Consider the following 17,037-nt stretch of genomic DNA (forward strand, 5'->3'; position numbering starts at 1 on the left):
CAAAATAACATAACAAAAACAAATACAGGTGCACTCTGCGGTCTTACCAACCCTCGTACTGGTATAAAATTGAGAATTAGCCAACATACCCTGCTTGGAGGACATATCTGAGCCCGAGCACCGCGCCAAGGTTTCTCAAGTAGCTCGGGAACCTAACGCTAAACCTACCTGAGCCGTATGGGCAATACCAGGAGCCAGTGGGCGAATTACAGGTGCGCAAGGTCCGACTCAAAGCAATCTCCCAGTAACCTCCAGCATGTGACCATGCATACAATGGGAGGAGGCAGAGAGCTCTGAGCCCCACCCAAGACCGGCTGGTATCGCCCGGGCCTCACATTGTTGCCGATCACAGACATTAGCCCCAGGTGTCTATGGTGCCCGCTTCAGATGTACGTCACTGCCTTGGAAGGGGTTAAGTAAATAGTAATTATTTAGTGAGAGCTCGGAAAAAACTTACAATATGGAGACAATGGGGATCGGTAAATGACATAAATACAAATGGCGTAAGTGTTTTTCCTTCATTTAACCCTTAATGGAGAATAAAATCTGTTATGGCTGTCAATGAGGGGGGAGGGGCAGACGATGTGTCCGTCCGGGGCCCTGAGGATATTATACCGGAGAATTCCCGGAACGAAAGAAGGAGGCGACGGAAAAGAGGAGGAAGATACAGAAAGAGCGAGAGAAGATATGGACGCCGCGGGAGGGATAAAACGGGATATGGGGGTTTCTTGTCTTTCCCTCATGAGATGGAGGGGGGGGGGGGAGAGGAGAGGCAGGATATGGGGGGGAGGGAGAGGAGAGGTGGGATATGGGGGGGGAAGAGGAGAGGTGGGATATGGGGGGGGGGGGAAGAGGAGAGGTGGGATATGGGGGGGGGGGGGGGAAGAGGAGAGGTGGGATATGGGGGGGGAGGAGGAGAGGTGGGATATGGGGGGGGGGCATGAGGACTAAATACGTATCACACACTGTAGGATTAGATACACAGCTCAGCAGACAGTATCACACAGGATAGGATTAGATACACAGCTCAGCAGACAGTATCACACAGGATAGGATTAGATACACAGCTCAGCAGACAGTATCACACGGGATAGGATTAGATACACAGCTCAGCAGACAGTATCACACAGGATAGGATTAGATACACAGCTCAGCAGACAGTATCACACAAGAGAAGCTGTGATCCAGGCTCAGCAGGCTGTATCTCACATGAGAGGCTTAGATACGGCTGTGCTGGCCGCTCCCAGTGTTTGGGGCTCTGGAGATGGTGAGGGAAGCGCCTGTGGCCCTCAGTGATGTAAGGAGAGGAGCAGGAGCCATGTCTGGGTGTACTAACATGGCCGCCGGAGGTGTAGGGGGCGGGGCTAGTGCTGACTGACCAGTGTGCCGGGCAGGGCCAGCCCTGCGACGTCACACCGCAAAGCATGCTGGGAGAGGAAAACTCCAGGAACCTGAGGGAAAGAGGAAGTTCTGCTGGAAACGTCCTGTAAAGAGGCTCTGATGTCCGGACAGCGGGAGGGAGAGCCCCGGCATGAGGAGGAGCAGGTACGGGGAGCCGGGGGCCGCAGTCAGGAGTGCAGTGTGTGATGTCTGTCACAGCTGATGCTTCAGTAGTGCAGTGTATGATGTCTGTCACAGCTGATGCTTCAGTAGTGCAGTGTGTGATGTCTGTCACAGCTGGTGCTTCAGTAGTGCAGTGTGTGATGTCTGTCACAGCTGATGCTTCAGTAGTGCAGTGTATGATGTCTGTCACAGCTGATGCTTCAGTAGTGCAGTGTATGATGTCTGTCACAGCTGGTGCTTCAGTAGTGCAGTGTATGATGTCTGTCACAGCTGATGCTTCAGTAGTGCAGTGTATGATGTCTGTCACAGCTGGTGCTTCAGTAGTGCAGTGTGTGATGTCTGTCACAGCTGATGCTTCAGTAGTGCAGTGTATGATGTCTGTCACAGCTGATGCTTCAGTAGTGCAGTGTATGATGTCTGTCACAGCTGGTGCTTCAGTAGTGCAGTGTATGATGTCTGTCACAGCTGATGCTTCAGTAGTGCAGTGTATGATGTCTGTCACAGCTGGTGCTTCAGTAGTGCAGTGTATGATGGATGTCACAGCGGATGCTTCAGTAGTGCAGTGTATGATGTCTGTCGCAGCTGATGCTTCAGTAGTGCAGTGTATGATGTCTGGCAGCTGGTGCTTCAGTAGTGCAGTGTATGATGTCTGTCACAGCTGGTGCTTCAGTAGTGCAGTGTGTGATGTCTGTCACAGCTGGTGCTTCAGTAGTGCAGTGTATGATGTCTGTGGCAGTTGATGCTTCAGTAGTGCAGTGTATGATGTCTGTCACAGCTGGTGCTTCAGTAGTGCAGTGTGTGATGTCTGTCACAGTTGATGCTTCAGTAGTGCAGTGTATGATGTCTGTCACAGCTGGTGCTTCAGTAGTGCAGTGTATGATGTCTGTCACAGTTGATGCTTCAGTAGTGCAGTGTATGATGTCTGTCACAGCTGATGCTTCAGTAGTGCAGTGTGTGATGTCTGTCACAGTTGATGCTTCAGTAGTGCAGTGTATGAAGTCTGTCACAGCTGATGCTTCAGTAGTGCAGTGTGTGATGTCTGTCACAGTTGATGCTTCAGTAGTGCAGTGTATGATGTCTGTCACAGCTGGTGCTTCAGTAGTGCAGTGTATGATGTCTGTCACAGCTGATGCTTCAGTAGTGCAGTGTATGATGTCTGTCACAGCTGATGCTTCAGTAGTGCAGTGTATGATGTCTGTCACAGCTGGTGCTTCAGTAGTGCAGTGTGTGATGTCTGTGGCAGCTGATGCTTCAGTAGTGCAGTGTGTGATGTCTGTCACAGCTGATGCTTCAGTAGTGCAGTGTATGATGTCTGTCACAGCTGATGCTTCAGTAGTGCAGTGTATGATGTCTGTCACAGCTGATGCTTCAGTAGTGCAGTGTGTGATGTCTGTCACAGCTGATGCTTCAGTAGTGCAGTGCATTATGAGTGCTGCAGGATCCTCCTCGCAGTCTGCTGGATGTGACTGGGTTGGTGCTGCTTCACAGGGAGAAGCCGAGAACAGGATAAAACCAGCGACATGTTTATAGGGACTTTAACCCTTTCAAGCCCAGAGGTTTTTTTCCCCCTCCCCCACGTCAGCACCTTAGAGAGATGGCTCCGCCTCCAGGACAGGAAACCTGCAGCATATAAAGGAGGAGCCACTCTCCCGCCTCAGGGAGGTTTCCTGTCTGCAGTTCGGGTTGTCCTGACCTGGAAGCCTTGGTAGATTCTGGAGGGTCAGGGACAGCAATTTCTTACCTGGCACAGATTCCTCTCCCATAGGTTTGGGGCTGAAGGAATAGGCGAGAGCGGCGGCGGTCCGGAGTCCGCAGAAGGTGTCGGTCCCTCAGGTGAGGAGGACCACACCATCGTAGGAGGTGTGGCCAGAGGGCCCCAGCTAAACGCGGACCAGCCAGGACGCCACGGGACGCGGGCGCAGAATGATGACATCATACAGGAAGTCTTCAAGAGCGGCAGCAAGGTATGGCAGCGATCCGGAGGGGTCCTGTCTCAGTGGTGTCCGTGGCGTGGTGAGTCTGCAGGGTACAGGGGCACTCTGGTGGCACATGGTAACTGTTTGCAGGGTTACCTACTATAATGGAAGAGGAAAGGAGGTCTGAAGGCGCAGACATTGAGATCCTGCCACCGGTATTGTGAGTTCTAATGTTTGGTCCTTAAAGGGTTAAGGCTGTTTCCTTTCAGTAGACGGTGGCCAAGAAAAAGAATAAGGAATGCGCTATCTGCAAATGTCCGCTGACATCTTCGTATGTTAAGAAGCTCTGTCCCCAGTGCATTGAGAAAACTGTGGCGGAAGAGACTCGGGGTATTCTGCGGGATTTGAAGTCTCTTATGTCCGAGGTTAAAGTGTCCCTGAAATCGGTAGGAAGAGGAGAAGAGCGGTGAGGAAAGAGTCGGATGTGGAGTCCGAAGACCGCGAGTCTCATTCTCTGGATGGAGACTCTGATGATTCCTCCTCTTCAGAGGATGAAGCGGCAGAAAGGAAGTTCCTATTCCCGGCTGAAGATACGGACAAATTATGGGGGGCTCATGTAGAGGATCATATATTTCAGGGAGAATGGTCCCAGGGTCAGAGCTATTTTTCTTCAAATCGAAAAGAGCTACGGGCGGTCTTACTAGCTTTGAGAGCAGCTCTACCAAAGATCCAGAACAGGCATGTAAGAGTGATGTCCGACAATCGGTCGGTCGTCTTGTACCTCATCATCAAGGGGGAACCAGGTCAGATTCTTTACTGAGAGAGACGGAGTGGATTTTCAAAGAAATAGAAGGGAGAGTTCTACATCTTTCAGCCATACACATAAGAGGAGTCGAGAATACTCAGGCAGATTTCTTGAGTCGTCACAGGTTACGTCAGGGGGAATGGTCTCTGAATCCAGAAGTCCATCAGTAGACATGTTTGCCACAAGGGAAAACAGAAAAGTCCAAGGGAGTACCCATCTGGAGTGGATGCCTTCCTCCAGAGATGGAACTTCCCTCTGGGATATGCATTTCCGCCTCTGCAGTTAATTCCACTAGTGATAAGGAAGATCAGGTACGAGGAAGCAAGGGTGATTCTAATAGCGCCCTTCTGTCCGAAGAGGGCATGGTTTTCCCTTTTTGAGAGCCATGTCAGTTTCGGACCCATGGATTCTGCCAGAGATCCCAAACCTGTTGTCGCAGGGTCCAGTATTCCACCTGGAGGTAGAGTCTCTACACCTTTCGGCGTGGAATTTGAAAGGTCATTTTTAGCCAGTCAGGGATTTTCTAAAGAAGTTGTTTCCACTCTGATGAAAAGTAGGAAAGAGGTGACTAACGTTATCTATGCGCGAGTCTGGAGAAGGTTCTTATCCTTTCTAGGTGTAGGTAGAGTTTCTTGGCCGTTAGAATTCTCAGTTGTACAGGTGTTACAATTCCTCCAGAGAGGGTTGTCCCTCGGGGTAGCAAAAAGTACACTGAAGGTGCAGGTGTCAGCATTGTCAGTCTTAGGGAGAAGGAGTTTAGCCATGGACCCATGGGTGGTTAGGTTTTTTAAGGCAGTTGACAGGGTGATGCCGGGTGAAGGGCACTATATTTCCTCCCTGGGATCTTAACCTAGTATTTGAATGCCTTAGGCAAGCATCCTTTTGAGCCACTAGATTCTTGCTCAACTAAATTACTTACCCTTAACGTCAGCAAGGAGGGTTGGTGAGATTCAAGCCCTCTCCATTAACCCCCCTTTTATGACTGTCCGAGAGGATAGAGTGGTGCTGAGACCAGATGCCGAAAGTCCCTTCTAGGTCAAATAGGGCTCAGGAGGTAGTTCTTCCAGCTTTCTTTTCAGAACCGAAGAATGACAGAGAAAAGGAGCTGCATTCCCTTGGAGGTGTATTTTGCAGTATCTGGAAGTAACTAAAGATTGGAGAAAATCTTCTGCCTTATTTGTACTATTTAGTGGGGTTAGGAAAGGTAATACGGCCTCTAAGGCATCTATTGCCCTCTGGATTAGAGAAGCCATATCCTCGGCATATTCAGTATCTGGTGTTTCTCCTCCTGTTTCTTTGAGAGCGCATTCCACGAGGGCGGTGTCCACTTCCTGGGCGGAAAGGGCCAGTGTATCCATAGAACAGATTTGTCGGGCAGCTACCTGGTCTTCTCCGTCCACTTTCTATAAGCACTATAGGCTTCAGCTCGATTCTATTTCTGACCCACTCTTTGGCACAAAGGTCTTGGGCACTGTCGCCCACCCTGAGGATGATCTCTGAAATCTCTCTCTAAGGTGCTGTCGTGGGGGAGGGGAAAAATGATGATTACACTTACCAATAATCAGATTTTCCTGACCCCACGACAGCACCTCTTTATTCCCTCCCTTTGGTGTAGGGCTGTGTGTTCACGGGTGTCGCAAAAAAGTGTATATATGTATGAAATTTAAACTAACGTAAGGGGGAGTCCCTCTCATGCTCTGGAAACTCACTGAGGCGGGAGAGTGGCTCCACCTTTTTATGCCGCAGGTTTCCTGTCCTGGAGGCGGAGCCATCTCTCTAAGGTGCTGTCGTGGGGTCAGGGAAATCCGATTACCGGTAAGTGTAATCATCATTTTTTTTTTCGTTTTGCGCTCCCTGCCTACCCAAAGCCATAACTTTTTTTTATTTGTCGGTTCCCATAGCTGTATGAGGGCTTGTTTCTTGCGGGACAAGTTGTACTTTCCAACATCCCCATTTAATATTGCATATGATGTAGTGGGAAGCCGGAAAAAAATTCCAAATGGGGTGAAATTGCAAGAAAAAAATTCCACCACAGTTTTATGGGTTTTTTATTTACGATGTTCGATTTACGATGAAACTGACCAGTTACTTTTATTCTGCAGGTCAGTATGAATCCGGCGATACCTTATATGTATAGTGTTTATTGCGTTTTGAAAGTGATAAAAAAAATAAAAAAAAAGTGGGAAAAAAATCTGTTTTATTTCTTTGTCGCCAAATTTTGACCCTTATAACTTTTTTGAAATTATGTTTACGGAGCTGTATGGGGGCTCATTTTTTGCGGGACGATCTGAATTTTTCATTGATACCGTTGGGGTGGGTATGACTTTTTGATCAATTTTTATTAAATTTTTTTGTAGAAAATGAAGCGACCAAAAACGGCAAATCAGCCATTTGGACACTTTTTTCAGTTTTGCTGTTTGCCGAATGGGGAATATATTTTTTTATTATTATACTAAGGGCATTTTTGCACATCGACACCCATGATGTGTATTTTTTTTAAATTTTGTTCTTTTATTTTTATTTTGAGAAAAGGGAGGTGATTTGATTAGAATTTTTCACTTTTTTTTTTTTTTTACACTTTTTTTTTTTTTCTTATAGTTCCCTATGGAAACTATAACATGCAATCATCTGATTGCTGATATCATAGACTCCAATGCAGGTGCATTGGAGTCTATGCTGATTTCACTACTTTCCTATGGAGCCTGTAACAGGCAAGTGCTCCATAGGAAATACTATGCAGCAGCCTTCTGTCATTTATAAAGACGGGGGCTGCTGCATACACGCTCCAGCTCCTCTGATCGCCACACGGGGGAGCGCGCTCAGATGCCGTGGTCAGGATTGAGCACTGCATCTGAGGGGTTAAATTTCCACGATCGGCATTACTGCTGATTGCGGACATTAGTTGCAGGTGTCGGCTAAAAGAAGCAGGCGGCTATGGCGGGCAGGAGCGGGCGCCATCTTTAAACACACGACCGATAACGTAGATGTACGTCATGGGGAGTGAAGGGGTTAAATATGGCGTCCGATCCAGCAGCAGCCGCCACATCCACCGGGGCTCATGATCACGGCACCTGGAGGCGCAAAAACCTAGAACTATAAAACGGGGTTAAAAAAAAAAAATAACCACACCCCCCCCCCTCCTTTCCCCAAAATTAAAATTACATAAACAACACACGTCGCGGGCGCCTCCGTCTGAGGAAACAGCACCGCTATTAAAATATACAAATATTTAGCGCAAACGGCAAAATAGAAAAAACTTCATCCACACCCCAATACAGCGTCAGTGAGAAGCAGACTCAGAATGCGCACACAGCGCCGCACACGTTATGGCGGTCAGAAGATGGTGATGAAAAGAAAACATTTGTTTTTTTCCAAAGTTTTTATTTTTTCAGTATTAAAACACAAGAAAACCTCTATAAACGTGGTATCGCTGTAATCGTACTGACCGGAGGATGAGGGGAACCGGCCAGGAAATGCTGAAACTGCAAAACCCATTAATCTGGCGGAATTGTGTGTGTTTTTTTTTTTTTCCCGCTTTTTTTTTATCCCCCTAGTTGGTATTTTTTTTCCCGCTTCCCACTACATTGTGTAGAACCGTAAATGGCGCCATTACAAAGTACAACTGGTCCCACAAATAACAAGTCCTCGTCCGGCGATGTTAACGTCCTCGTCATCTATGTTAAGGGGAAAATAAAGTTATGGCTCCGGGAAGGCTGGGAGTAAAAAATGGAAAATGTCCCTATTATGAAGTTCCTGTTAAAATGCAAAATCCATAGAATCCAATGTTACTTGTTCACAGTTGCTGCTTCCAGCTTTTTAAATACCATGTCACTATAAAGGACCAATCAGAGAGGAGGTTCCCCATGGTCCGCTCCATGACTACTTGCCCATCATCCCTATCACACTGGGGATCCCTCTGTACCAGCCGGGAGGGTGAGGTCCTGTTTAGGTAACTGGGCTGTGAGGTCCATGACCCGTGGACCATTCAGCTTCCCTCCGATTAATGGCCTTCACCGGACCCCCCCCCCCTTATCTCTCACCAGGTCCGGCCCTTAGGGGTCCCGTCCAGGCTGGAGATGCAGAGCCACGCGCTGCTTTTCTAGACCCCTCTTTATATTCCATCTTCTCGTGTCCTGGTTTGTAACTTGCGCAGGGCGTGTCCCACATGCTGCAGGCCACGTGGGGGCTCCGCACAGTCCACACCTACGTGGTCACAGGTTATAGTTCCCCTCACTGTCCAGTCAGTCCTGCAGATACAGCTCAGGCAGTTCTAACGTTCCGCTCCTTCCGGTGCAGCCTCCATGTGAATGATGAACCGGATCTGGTCTCGAGCTGCTGGGGGACAATTTATTATGTAAATTGGGGCCTTCGAAAAAACAAAGTCTGGCTCCGGCCCCAGAATCGGGTCGTTGGTCAACATTTGACCTGAACTAGAGATGAATTGGATCAAGAAGGAAGAACAGAAATCGTCTTCCTGTCCCTCCATGACCGGTCCGGCCGCCATCTCCGGCGTCTTCCCTCCTTGTCTCCGGTTCACCCAGAAGACTTCCTCCGGGTGAACTGGACATTCCTGTAGACCCTCTCATAAAGTAGTGGTGTCAGATGGGTTTTCTGGAATTATCATATTGATGACCGATCTTCAGGATAGGTCATGAGATCGGGGGGCTCCTACTCCCGGGACCCCACCGATCAGCTGTATGAAGAGGCTGCTGCGCTCGGTGACCTCTTACGCCTCTTCCAAGGCCATGTGATGTCACATTCACCGGTCACAGCTGCGATATCAAGCACAACCACTTTACAAAAGACGACGCTTGGTGACCTGCAAGAAGACTGCAGCGCTCACCGGCGAGCCACGGTCTCCTCAAACAGCTGATTGGTCGGGTGTATCACCACTTCAGCCAGGGATTGTATGTAGGGGTCGTGTGAGGGTGCACCATACTTTACACTGCTGTGACCTCAAACGTGGAGGAACTGCCCTGATGAGATCTTCTAGTCATCATTCCAGACAATAGAGAGAAGACCTCATCTCCTCTGATTTCTCCCCAAATGTCCCTCATCATCTCCGGTCATCATAAGCATTTCTATGGGATTTCATGCGGATTCTACATTGACTCCTCTTCTTCCATTCAGGTTCCTGTGATATAGGATTGTCCGATGACATCATCAGTACCAGATAATGGATGGAGACGGGGACAAGATGGCGGAGAGGATATTAGATCTTACCCTAGAGATACTCTTCCTGCTTACTGGAGAGGTGAGAGGTTCTGATGATGTCACATTACACCATTATCTATGGTAATTACAGGTGATGTGACTGGAGAGGTGAGAGGTTCTGATGATGTCACATTACACCATTATCTATGGTAATTACAGATGATGTGACTGGAGAGGTGAGAGGTTCTGATGATGTCACATTACACCATCATCTATGGTAATTACAGGGGATGTGACTGGAGAGGTGAGAGGTTCTGATGATGTCACATTACACCATCATCTATGGTAATTACAGGTGGACATGGCTGTAGAAGTGATGGACTCTGGAATGTACATGGTGACATTTATTATTATGTCTATGAACAGGATTACTCCACAGTGAAGAAGACGTCTAGTAATCTGATACATGAGAAGAACAATGAGAAGATCCTAGAAGTCGTCCACAAGATGATGGAGCTGCTGACTGGAGAGGTGACACCGCCGGGAATGCTGGGACATTATACAGTCACAGCACTGGAGGGGTCTGGGTGATGACGGTGTCATTGTGTTGTCAGGTTCCTATAAGGTGTCAGGATGTCGCTGTCTATTTCTCCATGGAGGAGTGTGAGTATTTAGAAGGACACAAGGGTCTGTACAAGGACGTCAAGATGGAGGAAGACCAGCCCCTCACATCTCCAGGTAACGGACAGAACTAAATACAAATGTCCTGGAATTCTCTGTCTGTAAAGTCTGAGTCCAGTCTCTGTGTCTCCTGCAGAGAGATCCAGTCAGAGGACAACACCAGAGAGATGTCCGCATTTTCTCCTTCCACAGGATGGTCAGGTATCGTAAATTTTCCCTATCACTAGTCACTGCTGCGGCCATTGGTTACCTGCAGTGGTCACATGCCCCCATCAATGGGATGTTGATTCCCAGAGTCCCAGTACCTGCGGAGGCTGTCGTGGAGTGATGAAACCGGCAACCAGTGATGGGGATCAGCTAAGTATGAACCCACCACAAGTCCTGTCACTCTGAAGGGATCTGATAAAGTTGGATGATGACCCCTTTAACGATCTTTTTCAGTCATGTAAAATATTTCTCACAACTTGTCCGACTGTCCTGTAACTTACAATATTTGCTTCACAGATTTTATATCAGGATGAAGATCTGCGCAATATTAATGCTACAGAGACAGATGTGAGGGGTGATGAGGAATACAAGGAGGACATTCCTACAGAGACAGATGTGAGGGGCGATGACCAGTGTAAGGAGGACAGTCCTACAGATAAGAGCCCAGGTGAGTAGTGACCACTACATGAAGCAGAGACGAGTCTGTAACTGTAATGACCCTGAACTGGACTTCCCCAATAGCAGGCGCCTTCCCCAGGTCCTTACAGTGTCCCCCAGTACTCAGATACCCCCAGGACTTACAGTAGGACCAAACTGTGTAACAGCCGGACCGTCCCATGAAGAATAATACAAAGCACATATCAGATATAGAACTCATCAGTAGATGACTGGACCGAGATGGGAATGGTAATCAGATGGTTGAACAAACGGATGATGGGGGTTATATGGTGAGCGGATGATTGAACAGACAATAAGTGACCCTGACTGGAGCTTTCCCTAGATCTGTCCTTAGACGCTGACCCCAATACCATCACTGACCCTCACTGTCCCTACAGACATTCTTATGGAAAACACTAATCTGTAAAACTGACCCTAAAACAAACAACAGGAGAACACTAAGGCCTGTTTCGCTCATTCATTAGGTCATCGGCAGCACATTTACACGGGCAGATTGTCGTGAACGAGCATTCGCAGGTACGGTCGTTCCTGATAATCTGCCCAATAATTGGCTCATGTAAATCCACCATAACCATAAGAACAAAAGTACACCGATGAAGAAAACTAGGAGAGATACTAGAAAATAAAAGGATTACTGGACTGAAAGGCACAGAGCTTACACTATAACCAGCAGCCCCCTGCAGAAACTAGGAATATTTACAGCGAGGCTAACCAGTCAGGAGCTCCTCTCCAAACAAGGTGAGCTACAGAAGAGCGGTCGGCTGAGCAAGAGATCAGCTACTGTATAATACATAGCAACTGCCCCAAACATACTAGTAGACAGGAGAGGAGGAAGCAGTAGGAATGTTCCCGCTGATCCTAGCCCATTACACCAAGGTGGTAACGACTCCCTCAGGTCTGCGCTGTAACTCTCCAGGACTTGGTCAGTAATATCAGGGTGACAGGTCTCTTCCATGAATCTCCTGGACGTGTCCTGGTGTCCCTCTGTGCAGCATTTCACAGGCCTCATGTCACACTCTGGACTGCACTGGATTCTGGTGTCCAAATTATGAATGTGCAAGGTGTCACCATATGTGTCGTCTATACAGGCCGCGGGTACCTTCCGTAATCTTCTAAAATATGATGAGGATTGGGCTGCCATGCCACTTCATAGGATTTCGGCTCCCACCTCCACTGCGGGTTCCTTTTCCTCCTGACACCTCAGTGCAATGACTCCTTCTAGGAGCAATTATTTGAATGTTCAAAAAAGGAGTAAACGTCCAGTGGCTTATACTACACCTAAGTATGGAGCGGGTGCAGACACCTTAAGACAAACCCACTGTCAAAGAAGGAAAATGTAATGGTAAAGAAATAGGCCGGCGCTCTCTATCTGGCTCTGTATGGATCAATCACAGAACCATGTGGTATATATGAAAAACATTTTATTAAAATATCACACTAACAATATATACTGTCAGTGCACATGAACATTAAACCTAAAATGAAATAAAGCGCATAGCATTCCACTTACAGGTAAGTATACATCTGGACGTCCACAATCGTCCTAATGTTCTGATTATGGAAGTACACGTGTTAGTAGGTTAACCTACTTGGTTCTGTGCTTGATCCATACAGAGCCAGATAGAGAGCGCCAGCCGATTTCTTTACCATTGTATTTGAATGTTCAGTTGGCTGTAAGAGTATGGGGGCTTAGTCATAGATCTCAGCCATGGAAGAGGAAGGTTATATCTTCTAACATTGTATTACTGGGACCACTGGCTGTTTTCTACTGGGTCGCAGAACAGCAGTATTCCCACTGCTATGTCAGTACCGTACCTTGTATTTGATCTTTGTCCTCCTGGCCATTTACTGCTGCTCTGCACCCCCCACCCCGAGACGGCGGTGTCCCAAGTCACTTGGCGATGATGTTTGTCCACTACACAAAATTCTGCTGCCAACAAGATGCCATTAAACCTCTCAGTGAAATCCTGTACTACCCCCAGCAGCTGTGGCCTAATAGTTCTCTCCGGGTTCTTCCCTCCACCTCTCGGTGCTCTGCTAGTATAGGCCATTACTCGCCCCCCACCATCTTGAATTTGGGTCAGGATTGCCCCCAGCCTCTCCAAGCTTCCCTCAGTATACAGGGTAAAAGGCTTGGTGTGGTCAACATAGACCAGAACGCGGGAGAGACCAACAATCTCTTCATCGGTGGGAAGGCCTGATCTGCCTTAGCCCCTTGAGATGAATTCAGGTAACACTTCACATAACAAGGAGAAAAACTGCGTCTTATAGACTGACTTGGCCGTGATTGTCACTTAGGATCCAGTAATGACTAGATAGGACAGCGCTACTTTCTTAACCCTTTCAGCCCTGGGCCATTTTTTGTCTTAGAATTTCCATTTTTTACTCCCGGCTTTCTCTGAGTCATTATGACTTAAAGTGCAGTTCAACCACAGTGCAATGGGTTTTATTTTTACTGCGTTTCCTACACGGTATAACTGAATAATGGAAGCACTCACTAGTATTCGCTTTATAAGATGCACTGACATTTCTCCCCCCCCCCCCCCCACACACACTTTTGGCGGGAAAAGTACATCTTATATGTGGGGTCCTCGATGTGGGGTCTGTAGAAAAGGTCAGTAACTGAACAACCCCTTTAATTGTTTGACCACCTGATATCCCACAGTGCTGATCAGAAGGCTGGAGTTGTCACCTGTTCTTCCCTTTGTGAACCCATTCAGCAGGACTGGACTTTCAGGGCAGAGTCTAACAGCATTTCCACAGTCTAATAAAAGCAGGTCACCAACCCTAAATACTGGTTGCCTCTGGCCGGTCCTATATACTAGGAGATTCCGGATAAGTAAGCAATCGCCCCCACTCTGCTCAGCTTCCCAGCTGTCCGTGACAACCTGCCACAATTTCCGACTACCATTCTGCTCCTACTTAAGACTCCAGCACTGCCCCCCACCCATCCTCTAATGGTCCCCTTGCTGACGCCTTAGGGAGCACATTAGCGGGGGCATAGTCTGTATAGAGAACGCACCAGGAAAGTGGGGACTGTTTTGTGGAGGGCACCGGTGACAATTCTATTGCTTGCCCCTTTACAGATCTCCCAGTGCCCCCTTATTAGTGACTCTGCCACAATTATTTACTTATAATTCCTGATCCTCACATGCAGTTTTGGAGCTCTTGTTAAAGAACGGAGGGGTCGTTTCACTCAGTATGATTAACTCTAACAAACAGTAAGCCTGGTTTAATGGGGTTGATCCTGCTGACAGATGCTCTGTAGAGGGAACCTATCACTTCTGTGCTGGCAGTCAATACTTTTAGATTACCGATAGGCCAAACCCCACAGCACATGCCAGCTCTGGGAAGGAGATGAGTCCGATGAGGCTCACAACCTCCACCATCCGCCTCCTCCCGACGTTCACTGGCAGGATTCTTTCCAGTTGTGCATAGGAAAGTCAGTCTTGGTCCGGAGGCAGGGGAGGGTAGAGGTAGTCACTTATCGGACTTGTCTCCCTCGCAGCCCTGGTGCACACTGTGGGGTTCGGCTTGTCAGTACTGACTGCCAGCACAGATGTGACAGACCGCTGAAATCATCGGGCCTGTGACTACACTATGCTGCCCCCTGTGAGAGCCACGACCTACAGGTGACAGGTTCCCTTTAAGGCAAATTATTTTGTACAAAGAATTTTAATAGAGAATAGTAATCAGGCCTTACGCTGACTCCATAGCCATGGCTTCCTCATACATCACCGCACTGTTCCTCTCCACTGCCCTGCACTAAAGTGCATTTTTATATGTTAAAATATATCAGTGTTATTAAAAAAAAATTATATTATTAAAAATAATTTTACAAAATGTTGTTCTTGTCAGATGACTGTACTGGGAGCTCGGAGGGACAATTGATATCTACAGATTATAATGCAGATGATCCGGGTGTCACATCAGATATGTATGAAGATTGTGCCATTATCCCAGATGTACCATCCACCCTTCACAGCAAAACGGTTTTATCTGATCCTTCTAAACAAATCCAATCTTCTGATTCATCACAGACTGTTAACCAGAATGCAAGCCACAAAAGGGGTGAGGGAGCCCTAAGAGCTCAGAAAGGGAAGAAGTCATATCCATGTTCAGAATGTGGGAAATGTTTTACTCAGAAATCAGATTTTATGAGCCATCAAATTATTCACACAGTGGAAAAGCCATATTCATGTTCAGAATGTGGGAAACGTTTTGGTTTGAAATCGGTTCTTTTTCAACATGAAAAACATCATGCAAGGATGACTCTGTATCCATGTTCAGACTGTGGGAAATGTTTTACTCACAAATCAGAACTTGAGAGGCATCAGAGAGTTCACACGGGAGAGAAGCCGTATTCATGTTCAGACTGTGGGAAACGTTTTACTCAGAAATCTTCTCTTGTTGTCCATCAGAGAATTCACACACGGGAGAAACCGTATTCATGTTTGGATTGTGGGAAATGTTTTACTTGTCAATCAGATTGTGTTAAACATCAGAGAATTCACACAGAGGAGAAGCCATTTCCATGTCTTGAGTGTGGGAAATACTTTAGCCATAAGTCAAAACTTGTCAAACATCAGAGAATTCACACAGGGGAGATGCTGTATTCATGTTCAGAATGTGAGAAATATTTTACTACAAAATCGTCTCGTCTTTTACATCAAAGACTTCACACAGGGGAGAAGCCGTATTCATGTTCAGAATGTAGCAAATGTTTTACTCAGAAATCAAATCTTATCAAACATCACAGAAGTCATACAGGTGAGAAGCCATATCCATGTTCAGAATGTGAGAAATGTTTTACTAGAAAATCTGTTCTTCTTCTACATCAAAGACGCCACATAAGGGAGAAGCCATTTTCATGCCAAGAATTTGGAAACTGTTTTACCCAGAAACCACAGGTTTCTGAACATTTAAAATCTCACAATGGGGATAAGCCATTTTCCTGCCCAGAATGTCAAAAATGTTTTACTTACAAATCCGTTTTGGAGAGGCATCAGAGAATTCACACAGGGGAGAAGCCGTATTCGTGTTCAGAATGTGGGAAATGTTTTACTCAGAAATCACATCTTGAGAGCCATCAAAGAATTCATACAGGAGAGAAGCCATATTCATGTTCAGAATGTGGGAAATGTTTTACTCAGAAATCACATCTTGAGAGCCATCAAAGAATTCATACAGGAGAGAAGCCGTATTCATGTTAAGAATTTGGATGGTGGGGAAGAGAAATAAAAGTGCTAAAAACGAAAAATGGTTGCAGTGGGAAGGGGTTATAAATTAAAGGAAATGTGGTGGGTGTGGAGCTCCCATATAGGATGCTTTATGAACGTGTAGAAAAATGGAGGCTCCAGCACTCGTGGTAAAGTTTTGTCAATCCCGGTCTTTATTGTACCAAATTGTATATACAAGTACAGTGGCAGAATCTGGGGGAGTGAAGAGGGGTGCCACTGTACTTGTATATACAATTTGGTGCAATAAAGACCGGGATTGACAAAACTTTACCACGAGTGCTGGAGCCTCCATTTTTCTACATGTTGTGATGTTTGGACTGGCTTGGGTCTGCTCCGCGCATTGAATCACAGGATGAAATCGGGTGAGCTGGACAACTTACTATTTCTACTTTAGGATGCTTTCTGCTTAGAGATGAGAGAATTTGTTTAGCATTTACTAAAAATTCATCTTCCGAATCTTTTAAAATGGTGTCCTCAATCTGAGGATCTGAAGACAGCATGACGGGGAGGATGGAGAAGGTAGAGCACATGACCCTGCCGGGGCCCTGGCTGCAGGGCTTGCCCATAATGACTTGCAGTCAGCCTCAGCCAATCAGGAAGAATGATGCTGACGTGTCATGAGCACTATATATGATCCACTTTATATTGATGCAAAAGCAGGGGCGAACTGGCCAATGGGACGATGCCGAGGGGGACTCCTGAGCCCTTCTCATCACTGCTGGCTGGATGCATAATGATCTCTTGCTCTCAGTAGCAATTAATGCTAGGAGCATCAGGTACTTAAAGGGGTTTTCTGGGATTAAACAGTTATTTAACATTAAACATGCCCTGGCCATACTAATATATATATATGTGTGGTCCCTCAAGTTACAATAATAATTGGTTCCAGAACCAACAATCAATTGTATGTTGAAACCATTGTAAGTTGAGTAATCGGTTCCGAAGCCCCAAAATGTCACCGAACATTAGAGAAAATGAAGATTTAAGAACAATAATATCAGATATCGAAGAC

General features: G+C 46.8%; 1 protein-coding gene across 5 annotated transcripts; it reads left to right on the forward strand.

Moving 5' to 3' along the window:
- The first annotated feature begins 1,421 nt into the window (after nt 1-1,421).
- Nucleotides 1,422-16,106, forward strand: LOC121000838 (zinc finger protein OZF-like). 5 transcript variants are annotated; one of them, XM_040431550.1, is made up of 8 exons: nt 1,422-1,539; nt 9,412-9,538; nt 9,865-9,969; nt 10,053-10,176; nt 10,256-10,320; nt 10,624-10,774; nt 14,644-15,555; nt 15,892-16,105. In XM_040431550.1, exons 2-8 carry the CDS (start codon nt 9,461-9,463, stop codon nt 15,996-15,998), a joined length of 1,542 nt encoding a protein of 513 aa, XP_040287484.1. In that variant the 5' UTR covers nt 1,422-1,539; nt 9,412-9,460; the 3' UTR covers nt 15,999-16,105. The 5 variants fall into 5 exon arrangements, with proteins under 5 accessions (XP_040287484.1, XP_040287485.1, XP_040287480.1 ...); XM_040431551.1 differs by lacking the exon at nt 15,892-16,105 and adding an exon at nt 11,250-11,301 and having other exon boundaries at nt 14,644-14,779; XM_040431546.1 differs by having other exon boundaries at nt 14,644-16,106.
- The last annotated feature ends 931 nt before the right edge of the window (nt 16,107-17,037 follow it).

This window comes from Bufo bufo, chromosome 5 (assembly GCF_905171765.1).
Source record: "Bufo bufo chromosome 5, aBufBuf1.1, whole genome shotgun sequence".
Classification (NCBI taxonomy): Eukaryota; Metazoa; Chordata; class Amphibia; order Anura; family Bufonidae; genus Bufo; species Bufo bufo.